Below are 13,932 nucleotides of genomic sequence, written 5' to 3'. Positions count from 1 at the left end.
CAGATGCAAATTGGACAGGCTCGGTGTTTGACAAGAAATCTACTAAAGGTTATTGCACTTTTCTTGGAGGAAATCTAGTGACATGGAAGAGTAAGAAGCAGACTATTGTGGCAAGGAGCAGTGCTGAAGCTGAATACAAGACCATGGCACACACTACATGTGAGTTAGTATGGCTGAAAAATCTTCTACAAGATGTTGGATTCTCAATGCAAACCTATGAGATTGTACTGTGACAACCAAGCTGCAATCCACATCTCATCTAATTCAGTTTTCCATGAAAGAACAAAACACATAGAGGTTGATTGCCATTTTGTGAGGGAGAAAGTCCTTACTGGAGAGAAGCACAGAACACGTGAGTTTAGGTGATCAATGGGCAGATTTGTTTACAAAATGTTTGATTTCAGGGAGAGTGAACTATATATGTAACAAGCTGAGATTATATGGCATATATTCTCCAACTTGAGGGGGAGTGTTAGAGTTGACTTTTATGTGGCAATTCTGTTTTAACTTTTTTAGTTCACTTGTCCCATACTTAAGTAGGGGCATATTTGACCTTGTACTCTCTCTCTCTCTCTCAAAACAGGACTGGTCTGAACCATTAAAACAAATATATTCTAGAAAACAAAACAATAACCCAGAAGCATATAGGATAAGAGGAACTTTTGGTGAGCAAGAGAGATTATATTGATATTTTCTCGACCCAGTGCAATGGAGTCTTGATTCATGGAATCATTACCATTGCTTCAGGGGCTTTGATGAATATCTTCCTTGTGTTTGTCTCGTGTAGAAGTGGAGGGTGGTTGAAATGTTGTTGCTGTCAGATGGTTGGAAGAGTGCATCAAGGGGCCATACCACATCCACCATCACATTAGAGAGGCTAGATCTTCAGCATCCAGAGAGATATTCTTGATCAATTGGATGCATAGATGAGAAAACTCATTAGCAAGAGGAGTTGGGAGATCAGAGTGTTCTTTTCTGGGAGGGGGAGGGGATTTCTCCCTTTTTTAGGTAGCTTGTACTTATGTTCTATCCTTCTACTTTTAGCATATTCTACATCTAATCTTGTCTTCTATTATGATTTTTGAGAAGATAAGCTGCTGCTGGTAATCAATATTGTCTTCTTTTTCACCAATAGAGTTAATAATTACCAAGAAAATGAGAACAAAATAGCAACCCCAGTTTCCTTCAACATTCTTTTCCAGAAACTGGTTTAGGGTAAGGCTACAATTTTTTTTTACTCAAATGGACTCTCATTGAAATAGAGATACTCTTTTTTTTTTATAATTGATTGAAATAGAGATACTCTTTTCAATCTATTTCTATTTCAGTATCTCTATTGAAATAGAGATACTCTTCATGTATGAAGTTGTGAGTTAAAACCTTATGCACACTGTTCCAACTTCACCCTTTTTTCTCTGATTGATAGTTTCCTTTTTGAAATTTGAACATGATAACTAAGGTTGCTAAATTACTGTTCACTACCTCAGAAAAGTTGTTGATCTTCTTATCAAATACCAACTGTGAAGTGTAGCATTTGTTTCCCTTTGGGAGGAAGAAAATAATATTTTTACTACCTTTATCTGAAATTTAACTATGTTATTAACCAAGTTTGTACCTGCAGTGCTTCCATTACTTGCTTTTGCATTATTTTCTATGCTTGCTTCACCATGGGATTCAGACCATGCATCCTTGGGCTCCTTTTGTTTATGAATCTCACTGGAAAGCATAATGCCTGAAGCATTCATGCAAGAGAGGTCTGATCGGCTAGACATTGCTTCAGTTGCTTCAATTTCAAGCCATTGCCCAGTTTCATGCTTTGCCTTCCACAAGTCCATAAACCTTATGCATGCCTCCCTGCACAAGAAAAATTAAAAATATCAATAATAACAAATTTCCTAAAAAAAGATTGCCACCAGTTGCCAGTCAGCTAAACAAATGAAGCCTACATTACAAATATCCCAAAGAAAGGGCTAATGTAATCAAATAATGCTCACATCAAGCGTGAAGCCCCAAAGAGTTCAGCAAATGATATCAAAGGTGCCATGTGATCCATGTCAAAACCTGCAGCAACAGCTCGAGCAAAGGCCATTCCTTGTTCTTTCTGCAGCACAGATTTGCGTGTCTCCAGCACTCTTAGGAGCTGAACTCTGATGAAATATAAATCAAATAGGATAAACCTCCTCAGAATGTTGAATGTTGAATGTTGTTGAGTCATTATAATGAGCAAACAAATTCATATACATAGCAGACAGAGTTCAGGAGTAGCATATCAAAGCCTGATGGAAAAGACATGGCTAGTCCTCTCACCCAGAAACAGTCAGAAAAAGTGGCTAAATAAATTTCAGTTCAAAACAAGGGGAAAACAGGGATAAGTGTTTTTGGGCTCGGCCGGAAGGATGAAAAAACAAAAGTGATAGGTGGCATCTTAAGTTTTAGTGGGGTATCCGAGGCTACTCATAATCTGTAATTCATAACCTGTATTCTTTTCTCATCTTAATGAAATTCTCTTTTACTGATCAAAAACAAAAAAAAAAGAACAATCAAAACAAAAATATATGTAGAGTAGCATGATTCCACTCTAACTTTAGAATCATGTATTGCCTAATTTGGATTAGAAAGTAAGTACATATCCCTTAATCACAAATCAAATCTAATTTAGTTTCCTAACTCAGATAAAGAACCCAAAACAAAGGCTTTGAAAAGGTTACATTGATGCAGGTCCTATTCTTTTAGATAAAGCATGTTCTATAATTACAAATCAAGCCCAAATTAGTCTCCTAAATAAAAGAAAAAAAAAGCACCAGTCTTGGATCAAGACTTACCATGTGGATACTGGATTCCAAAAAAAAAACAACAAAGCATATAATCGCCCCTTGTAGGCAGGGTCATTAACTATGCCTATTTTTAAAGCAAAACCCTCAGGAATCTTCTCCTTCAAACACGTGGCTATGCCTCCCACTCACAAAAGGAGCTAAATAAGTTTTAATTAATTCAAAATAAAAATACACAGACTGGCATTGGTACCACTCTAGCAAACAGTGTTGTTTCTAAGTTCAAATTAAAAAATTAGCTACTTATCAAAAAAATAAAAAATCTCATAAAATTCAATCATAGATCAAATCTATTTTACTTTCCTATCTCAAATAAAAAACCCAACCCAAAAAAGATTAAAAAAAAAGCCTAAACAAAATACAATTAACTTGGTGTGGGTCCCATTTTTCTAGATAGAATGTGTTGTTTAAACACAAACCAAAGATAATTTAGGTTGTCTTTGGTATCATTTCTGTTTCTACTAGAAACGTTTGGGGTTTATCAATACAAATTTTTGAGAAATTATCTTGTAACATCACATCAAATAACTACTTCCACTAAAAAATGCATGCATTGGATTGGTGTATGCATTTATAATAGAAACATCAAATTTGGCGCTTCATGAAGAAGTGACAATGGTACTAGCATTTAATACTAAAAATGGAATTTTTTATGTAAACCGATGTTTTAAAACGCAGAGGTGTGACACAAAGCATTCCACTACCTAGAAGTAAGAGGCGTAAGCCTCCCAAACACGAAATCTTTTATATTAAGAAGAATCTCATTTTTCTTTATTTTTAATAAAAATCTTTTATATTAAGAAGAATGAAGATGCATAGCACTAGTTAAAAATACAGCCTAAATGCTTCTGAACTTACCACATGGATAGTGGATCCCAAACAAAACACACAGGTATAAATTATAATTGCCACATACTTGTCCAAGTCATTTACTAGTACCTTAAAAAAGTGGCTCAGGTATTCAAATGTTGTTACTATACCTATTTTACGCATGGCAGCTAAGATAAAAAACCCAATGTTGGTCCCAGTTATCCAGGTTCTTGGGAGGGGTAAACTGGATACAGTCAAGGTTCAAAATATCGATACACCCGATATGCTAGTAGAGGTGTATAGGGCTGTATCGGTAGTTTTTTTTTTTTTAAATCTGGTTCTGATGGGCCGATTTAAGGTTCATCCACCCCCTGAACCGGCCAAAACCCCGATACACCCTCTGTAGGAGCGTATCGGGAAGCTCCTGATTCAATACGTATCGGTCGATATGGGCCAATACGTATTGATACTTTGGACCTTGCATACAGTCCTAACCTTTGGCATTTTTTGCATGAAGTGGTCACTCTAAGACTCAAGTCCACATTTTCACACTTGCCAGCCTGAGATTTTACCATTTTACCAAGTAATGGCATGGCAGCTCACAAATGGCAGACCAAAATGATCCTTTTTTTTATAATTGAAATAATTTTATTAATCAGCCATAGACAATAGTACAAAGTCCCCAAGGAAAGGCACAAGTTGCAACCTCTTCGGGCTAGTTAAGTATAGATTTCCAAATTAATAACAACTTACAAAGAAGCACAAAAAAGATCTTCCCTAGAAACCCCCTGTTTGGCTAAAGCATCAGTCAAAGAATTAGCAGACCTACCAACCCATTTTACCTCAACTCTCATATTGTTGGTTAACCACTTTACCTTTTTTATGAGATCTTTGTAGCCCCAAATGGTGGTATCCAAGTTTAGGAGCCACCTTGTTACCACCTGAGAGTACCCTTCAACTAGGAGATGCTCCACCCCAAGCTGGTTGGCGATCTGAATTCTTTGTACTGCAGCAAGGATTTCTGCCCCTGTGGAATCCCCCACTCCCGCTGGTCCTGAGAATAGGGAAATTATGTTGCTGTCCTTATTTCTCAAGGTACCCCCAATACCTGAAGGCCCGGGGTTGCCTTGGCTGCTTCCATCAAAGTTCAGCTTGATGACACCTTCCAAAGGCGGAACCCATTCTGACAGAATTCTATCCTTCTTTGTTGAAGTGTTAGCTATTACTAGCCAATTCCTCCACAAGTCATCAAAGGAGAAGTCATCAAAAATATCCATAGTTTTCAGCCAATGGATTGCTCTTGTTAGGATACAATCCTTCATTTCATCTAACCCTCTTTCCTTCTCTAAGAAAATTATTGCATTCCTTTCCTCCCAAAGAATCCACAGAGTGACTGCCCTGACACATTTCCACATGACCTTACCTCTTCTAGTGTGCCAAACAAAGACAGATGGGTTGAATAACGAGCTTAAATTAGAAGGCATAGACTACCTACTTCCAAATAAACAAAGGCTCCACCTCCATATAACTGTAGCAAAGGAACAAGAAATCAGCAAATGGAAACAGTCCTCATTCTCGGCCTTACACAAGGAACACCAATTTGGGGAAAGACAAAGAGAGGGTCTCTTTTTCTGTAAGTTTTACAAAGTATTGATTTTCCCATAGAAGACTTCCTAGTAGAATACAACAATTTTTGGGGGAATAGGTCGCGCCCAAACATCTTTGACAGGGAATCCTTGGGAAATGGGGTTAGAACTGAAGGATTTTAGAAAAGAAGAGCAAGTAAAAGTACCTTTTGGAAGAGGAGTCCAAACCCTTTGATCAGAAGAAATGGGTCCAAGCAAACGAATTCTAGTAAATGAATTAGCTCAATAACACAACTTGACTCACCATCCCTTGACACTCTACGAAACCCAAAGTCCCAGTTTAAAGATAAGGGGTTTAACGGGCTCGGGAGAAAAGTTGCAATTGGCTCATGTTTGTGAAGGGAAAGGGAATAGAGCGAGGGGAAACAATCTTTGAGGGGTTGAGTACCCACCCAAATATCCTCCCAGAACAGAATAGCATTACCAGAACAAGCATCATACCTGATGAATCTGAGGAAGCGAGGGAGAATACCATGTATAGCCTTCCAAGGTGTAGTAAGGGTAGCTCGGTGAGATATCCCAGAATCCCAACCATGAATGCTTGCCACCACCTCATGCCATAATCTCTCTCTCTCTCTCAGGGCCATCTCCATAGCCACTTCCCTAGAAGGGCTACATTCTTCAGCACTATGCTCCCTATCCCTAAACCCCCTTCTTCCTTTGGTTTGTTAACTATCTCCCATCTGATCAAGTGATCCTTTTTCACCTCTCCTGGTTCCCATAGAAAGTCCCTCATTCTCTTCTCTAGTTTCTTAGCCTCCCTTGGAGGAATCCTGAACACTGAAAGGAAGTAAGTTGGAAGGTTGGCAAGTGTAGCCTTAATTAAAGTCAGCCTATCCCCTATTGAAATGTAATTCTTTTTCCAAGCCGCCAAGCACTTATCAAATTTCTCCACAATAGGGGCCCAGAAACTACTTTCTTTAGGGTTGGCTCCTAAGGGTAGCCCTAAGTATGTCAAAGGCCAAGAAAAAATATTGCAACCTAAGCATTTTGCAATGGATTCAATCTCCCTATTCTCCATGTTTACTCCAGCCACACAACTTTTATCAAAATTTACCTTCAAGTTGGAGACCCTCTCAAAAGTACTTGTTAAAATCTTAAGGTTCTCCACTTTGCTCAACTCATTCCCTTCACAGAAAATAACAATATCATCGGCAAACTAAAGGTGAGTTATTGGAATGCCTCTGCTCCCTATTCTCCATCCCTTTATTTGGCCCTCCTCATTTGCTTTAGAGATCATCCTACTAAAGACATCAGAAACAAGTGTAAAGAGGTAAGGGGAGAGTGGATCCCCTTGTCTTAAGCCTCTATTGGCTGGAAAAAAAGTCCTTAACCACCCCATTCACCAACACTGAATAACGACAAGAGTTTAAGCATCCTCTTATCCAATTACACCATTTATCCCCAAAATGATCCATTTTTTCTACAATCTCACTTCATGTAAGACAGCCACATTTTGACAAAGGGTGCAGAAAGGACTGCGCTTTCTCTTTCCTGTTCTACAAAATGTGCATTAACATGGGGTTAATGAGCATAAGATAACCATCCCTTTGGCCATCATGGTCCACGGAGAATCATTTGCCATTGAGATGGCATACATTATCTACCTCGCCCCCCATGTGGAAGAAAACTCCATTAAGAACAGAAAGCAGTTAGTCAGTTAGCATCAGCTAGCCACCACAGCAATATTACAAGTTCCCTTTAAGGGGTTAAACCCCAGTACAACTGATTTCTATTCTCTCCAGCTTTTGCCAATCCATCAACTAAATTGTTGGCTGAAAATGGTATCCATTTCTAAGTTGTGCCCAACTTTGATGCAAACTTGTTTATCTCCCTTACAGTGTGTTCTTCCAAGCTTCTATGGTACTGTTTCTTCTAATCCAGAGTATGATCACATAAGTCTTTTTTATATGCAAAATCCTCAGGATCTAGCTATACAATTATAAACATATAATGCATGGAGATAACCACTTAAAGAAATGGATATGCAGTTCCAGACACGGTAGAATCCTGATGAACCCAATAAATAGTCACATATTTACAATTGAATGGAATATGAAGTAAGACTGAGAATAGACATAGACTAAGGGCATTTTTTCCAACATGAGGGGGAGGGAGGGAGAGCAAGAGAGAGTTGCATTATTGACTTCATGTTATTATCTGAATAAAGTTCCACTTTTCATAGTTTAGGGCTACAGGAAAAAGATGAAAGATTTCATCATGCTAGGGTCTGAAGCCATCAGAAGATGAAAGACTGCAATCACCCTTATATAAGCCCTAAACATACAAGTAAAAACAAAGTTTGCAAAAATGATTTTGTTACTCATAGTAGAACCAGCATTTACTTTGAATTTTCCTCCTGTGTGGTGGATCCATTTGATTCAGGTGGATGCTGCCCAGGCTGCCATAAGGAAACCATTCAACTTTAGAAAATGTTAACAAAAATTTTTATCCAATGGCATCAAACAGTGTGGAACTACCTTGTAAAGGATAATAGCCTTCTCTGAATCAGCATCAGCTACAGGCTTGGGACCTGTCCAAAACCATAATACATGACCAGTAACAACAATGTAATGATCAATATTTACAGAGAACGTTATGTTTGGCTGTCAATAAAAAGAAAACCAAAACCAAAGAACATAATTTAATAGTGACCTTGTCATTGAAGTCCATAACACAATAGTGCAGAATTTCCTCCAATTGTAAAACCAAAACAATGGCAATATAGACATAACAATGTAAGAGGATGACAAACAAATTTCAACTGATCTCTCAGAGATTTCAAAAGTCGAAAGCTAGGGAAGGGATCAACCTAATGACAAAGCCAATGACCCACTAGTCAATTTGGTCATTTGGCATCCCTCTGTTTGAAGAGGTGCATGTTCAAACCCATGGAAGGGCAGGATCTAAGCACAGTGAATGCCATGCCAGTGAGCCCGCACATGCATCCCTAACACCACTAACACGTAGCACCCTGCCCATTAGGGGGCCAGAACACCACATGTACTCCCCCCCCCCCCCCCCAAAAAAAAAAAAAAGCCGATGACAAAGAACTAAAATGTAAATCAGCAAATGGCCCATTATGAGTATTTTCGTTAATCCTTCTCCCCTTCTTAGTACCTTCAATGCTTTCCATGGATCTCATCTGATGGTCTTCTACCTGCCAGAGGAGTAAAAAGTTCAAAATGGCCAATATGAAACACAATTATCAAGCAATTATGATACCATGTTTTTATTCACTTACAGTGCTGAGTCCTAGATTGTCATTGCTTTGTATAGCAATAGCTTCTTCAATTTGTGAAATCTCAGATTCTATGGTGTGAACCCGTTCCAGGACCTCTGGAGTGCTCACAAAACGAACAAACCTAAGAGACAAAACACACCACCCAGAAACATCATGCACTTTGCTCAGAAGCTAACACTTTACCATTTAATAGTACAAAAGCAAGAATAAGTCATGCTTTTTAACTAAAAAATAAGCAGATTCTTTTTTATTATTGAACTTGGATGAAATGGTAGTTCAATGCTGGTTTCAGCACACAACATCATCAGATTATGTGGTGGGATCAACAGTGACCCACTGACAATAGCCTAAGCTCAACAAAGCCTATCCCATTTCCCTATTCCATTTTTTTATCAGTAACAATGACAAATTTTATTGATTAGAAAGACAGAGAGTGTACATAGGATGGTCAGCCTCTAACCAACCAAGCAGAACATATTATCAAGTACAACACCCCTCCTGTTCTATAATCCCCAAGTACATAGAGTTTCACATTACCCCTGTTTAGCCACCCATCTGCAAGACCATTAGCATTCCAGGTGTTCACTATATGACACCTCCTAATTCCCTTATTCTCTCTTTAGCTTCTCTTATTTCATATCTATGTCTCCATGGTCCCTCCTCGTTGTTTTTCAACCAAACTGTTTGACCTTAGAGTCTCCTTCAACTATTAGATTGTGTGTACCTCATCACTTTAGCCTTTTTCAGCCCCACCAAAGCAGCCTTCAGTTCTGCTCTGATTAAATCCCCAACACCGAAAGGACCCAAATAGGCGAATACATAATCATTTTTTGTAATAAATAAAAAGGAAAATTTTATTTAATAAAAAACAGATTACATCCAAAGTCGGTGATGGGGGATCACCCCATGACAAAAAAAAAAATACAAGACTTACATCTTCCAAGTACATAATCATAATATCCCCCAGATGGTTTCTGATTACCCCTCCTATACCTGATGGACCTGGGTTACCTAAATTGCAACCATCAAAGTCCGGCTTGTACTGTAGTGGTTGTGGTGGGCTCCACTGCACTTGTACTAATAATAACCTGTTTGGGGCAGATTCAGCAACTTCTTTCCAATTTCTTGTAATGTCATCATTCGAAAAGGAATCAAAGAGCTCCAGAGTTTTAACCAAATGCACCACTTCAATCATTTTCCTTATTGTTGAAGGTATGGGCATTCCTTCCCTCCCACACACACCATAATGTGGCAAATCTAAGGCACCTCCACAACACTCTGCCTCTCTTTTTTGAGGGGAAGAAAAATGAAGCATCAAGCAAATGTTTAAGATCATCGGGAGGCAACCACCTGCACCCAAAAATGAGAAAAATGCTCCCAAATAGCAGATACAAAGTTGCACGAGAATAGCAGGTGAAAGGATTCCTCACAACTAGCTTTCCACATCAGGAAAACATGAAGAGATAGACACCAAGAAGGCCTTTTCCATTGCAAGGTCCCAATAGTATTGATTTTGTTGTGGTAAACCTCCCAACAAAAAGCTCATATCCTAGGTGGTGTCAAACCTTGCCAAATGGCTTCAACGGGACAACTAGAGCTAAAGGAAGGGTCTAAGGACAGACCAGAGAGAGAGAGACCAGCAAAAAGGGAGACACAAGAGAAGGAACCAGAAGAGCTGAGGATTCAAACTCTAGAATCTTGATTACCCAGATCCAGACTCACTATTAAACCCCCTTTTATTTATCAATAGTATAAAGCCAATTTAATCAGTTTGATTACCCAGATCCAAACAAGGTTTGGGAATTAGGGATCTATGGTCAATTGGTTCTTGTCAATGTTACAAACTTACTGTACAACATCATAGATGCAAGTAAAAATTCTACAAACCCAGTGTTTCTACAAAAGAATTTCTGAGATATTGTGCTCAATACTTGATGGGGGAGGTGATAGGAATCGATCAGCACCCTTGAAGACTTATTCTAGAAAGAAGGCCTTACAACAGGTCCTGATATGGCATAGTGGTGGTACTTGGGATTTGGACTGAATTAAAAACCAAGGGTATTTTTGCCATTTTATAATTTTTCACTAGGGTCCAATAATAGGGTTTGATTGTCTAGTTATAGTTTGTTTATGTTTAAAGTTTCAGAGTCATTGCATAAGTAGGATTAGAGTTATTGAGTCTTCTTTGAATTGAAATAGGATATGACAACTTAGTTTGAGTCCTAATAGGATTATTGAGTCTAACAGTTTGACTCCTAAGACTATTATGAGTCTAACACATAGTTGTCAAGGTGACGCCTAGGCGTGTAGGCACTTTTTGGGTCTCACCTCACCCAAACGCCATATGATGTATCTATAACATGTTGTAATTTTTTCACATTTAATATTTTTTATATTTTAAGTCTATAATATAAATATAGACATGATGCACCGAATCATTATTTTTATTTCTTTCAATATTATAATAATCTTTTATTAATTTCTTATCTTTTTAAGGTTTATAATAGATAAAATATACGAATGTGAGTTCTAAGAGATATAGATATGATATTCGAAGACGAGCTCAAGAGATATCCTTGTCAAGTTCCAAACTGTATGTCTTTGAAGAAGAAAGGCAAATCGATCACAGGAGGTATGCTTTTTGAGTTTTCATTCTTCTTCTTTTGGAACAAAAAACAGGGGTTTTGCCCCTTCTTATTTTCTTGTTTTGGAACAAAAACAGGGGCTGTGCCCCTTCTTTTTTCCTCCTCCTCTCCTCTCCTTCTTCTTCTTCTTCTTCTGGAACAAAAAATAAGGGCTTTGCCCCTTCTTCTTTTTCTTGTTTTGGAACAAAAACAGAGGCTCCGCCCCTCCTCCTCCCCCTCTTCTTCTTCTTCTGCTGTTGTTGCTGCTGCTGAAACAAAAAACAAAGGTTCCGCCCCTTCTTTTTCTTTTTTTGGAACAAAAACAGGGGCTCCGCCCCTTCCTTCTTTCCTCCTCCTCCTCTCTGGAACAAAAAATAGGGGTCTATTTCTTTTTCTGGAAGAAAGATAGGGGCTCTGCCCTTCTGTATTTCTATTTCAAAGGCAAAAATTGGGTTTTATCCCATTTTTATTTTATTTTTCTTTTAGACATTAAGTGACACCTAGGCGTGGTGACTAAGCGCTCCCCTGTCGCATAGGTTCGCCTTGGCGCCTTGAAAACTATGGTTTAACAGTTTGACTCCTACGATTATTAGAGTCTATAAAAATGTATGAACGTTTTACACAAAGGCAATTAATCATATTGAGTTTTCTTCAGCTTATGCTAGCTACGGTGAGTGATTCCCATGCCCTAGAGTGATTCTAGGCACCCTGTGAGTGATTCCGGGTATTTTCTCTCTTCTTTCTCTCCCTATTTTCTCTCTTATTCCTTCAAGAAGCCATTACAGCCATTGACAGTCATAAAACTCTGATCAAGAAGACCATTCAACATTCTCTAAGGACTAGAACTGAGCTGGTCCTACATCAGGAGGGGGGAATTGAGGAGATGTATAAAAACCAAAAGCTAGGCTTCTCAAACTAACACCAACACAAGCTCTACTAGTAAGAATATTCTGCAGTATCATATTTACAGACAAGAATGATGGCAACATGGGTTTTTTTTCAGGTCTTATTGACAGCACTGGAATTCTCTAGATGGAATTGAACCTTTTCCAGATTAAAACCATTAAAAACATGAAATGAGATTTTAATAAGTTGAAGAATAAAGAACCTTTTTTTTGATAAGTTGAAGAATAAAGAGTTCAGGACTTGGAACTTGGAAATACACATTTATTGCTGGTGAATAGTAAATTCAAGCAATTTTGTGGACACATCTTTTAATATGACAACAACAGAAGTTAACAAAATCATCGATTCTTGGGTGGTGGATGTAACTTACGATTACCGTTGCCAAAGTATCTATTTATCTAAAGTGAGATTTATAAAATAGTTTCATTTTGTTAAAGGGAAGGCAGGAGTTACATGGACGCACATCATCTATACAGTCTTTGAGGCAGGGAAAGAAAAGATGGTGATAAAAAGAATGTGATCTTTTACCCAAAACATGAAGAGAAGATATTGTGTGAAAGTATGGAATACACATTGGAGCTAGAGGGGTGGCCCATATACATGGATTAGGTTACTAAGATCAAACTCCTAAAGTTTGATATCTAAACTTATAGTTTAGAAAACCAGATTAGTAAGTTTTTTTTTATGAATAACCAGATTAGTAAGTTATTCATAAAGGTATAGGTTTTGACTTTAACTTGGCCAAGTTTCCCAGAAAAGTGGCCTAGTACTTGGAATTTGGAAAGTAGTCCTCAGCTACACCAATTTGTAGAGCCAAAGCCTCAAGTGAAACTACAAGCCACCATGGGAAAAGTAGGAAGAAGAAAACATAACCAAAGGCAATAACTAAAGGAACATCATTAAATTACAACCTCTCCACCGTGCCCTTTGTAAACCACGTCAAATCACTGCCTGGATCTGGTTCAAGGATAATTGAATAACCCCCCTTGGCAATCTGCTCTTGGGCTGTTTTCAAGTGTGCAAGAAAAGGGTTCAACAAGCCTGAAGCAATTTTCTCTGTCTTTCCATTTGCAGTAATAACCAAATCGCACCTGGTAAAAAAGGGGGAAAAAAGGGAAAAACATTATATTTTAATTGCAAAGTTAATAAAACAGAATTTGACAGCGGTTCCTCAAATTAGATTGGCATCACAGAGAAACATCAATTGCAAAAGCAGAATCAAGTTAATCCTAAAACATATTGGTTAGAGGAAAAGCAAAAAAAGCACAAATATTTAACTACAAAATTAGTTCTAAAGAGGAGAATGAGAAAGCCAAAAAGATCAATGAATGTTTCTGCAAGAAATATCTGAATCTGAATATGTAACAACCAGATGGGACCTCAAACCTGAATGCATCAGTCAATAAACTAAAATAATAAGTATTTAAATTAGAACTGAAAATCTCCATAAGATTTAAACCCTTTAGTCATGATCTCTAAATGCACGAAAACCCACATTAGCTGATGCTAATGACAACTGGTTCTCTAGCTAATTGTGGCACAACAATACAATACACCCAATGAATTTTTTTCTATCTTTAAGTTAATAAGTAAATAATTAAATCCTGATCAGGACGTTTATGAACAAGAAGCATTGCGAACACACAAATCACATCAAAAATGAAAAGCATAGAAAATACTGACCACCTGAACCCAATCATCCAATGCAAAGACATTCAAGCTTACAAAAAATACATCGCTCACTAATTAAACTCAAAAATGACTGACGGATTAAAGAGAAAATTCATCCTTTACAATATCAATATACGTGCTGCAATTTGAAGGGGTGGAAATCAACAAAGCAAGGAAGAAGAATATTGAAAGGTAAGATC

At 37.9% G+C, this 13,932-nt stretch overlaps 1 protein-coding gene across 2 annotated transcripts in view; it reads right to left on the bottom strand.

The window, feature by feature from the left end:
• The window catches only part of LOC104602815 (COP1-interacting protein-like protein), a 28,419-nt gene that overhangs the window by 13,654 nt on the left and 833 nt on the right, over positions 1 to 13,932 (bottom strand). For both annotated transcript variants that reach the window (XM_010266646.3, XM_088894927.1), the window contains 7 exons: positions 12,973 to 13,152; positions 8,532 to 8,652; positions 8,408 to 8,447; positions 7,768 to 7,820; positions 7,633 to 7,688; positions 1,995 to 2,147; positions 1,616 to 1,854 (listed from right to left, as the gene is read on the bottom strand). In XM_010266646.3, the coding sequence (XP_010264948.1) occupies positions 1,616 to 1,854; positions 1,995 to 2,147; positions 7,633 to 7,688; positions 7,768 to 7,820; positions 8,408 to 8,447; positions 8,532 to 8,652; positions 12,973 to 13,152 (842 nt within the window). The remainder of the gene's footprint in view (positions 1 to 1,615; positions 1,855 to 1,994; positions 2,148 to 7,632; positions 7,689 to 7,767; positions 7,821 to 8,407; positions 8,448 to 8,531; positions 8,653 to 12,972; positions 13,153 to 13,932) is intronic.

Source organism: Nelumbo nucifera, chromosome 1, assembly GCF_055504915.1.
Source record: "Nelumbo nucifera cultivar China Antique chromosome 1, China Antique-T2T, whole genome shotgun sequence".
NCBI lineage: Eukaryota > Viridiplantae > Streptophyta > Magnoliopsida > Proteales > Nelumbonaceae > Nelumbo > Nelumbo nucifera.
Note: the sequence above shows the minus strand (reverse complement) of the source record. Positions and strands in the feature narration are given on the sequence as shown.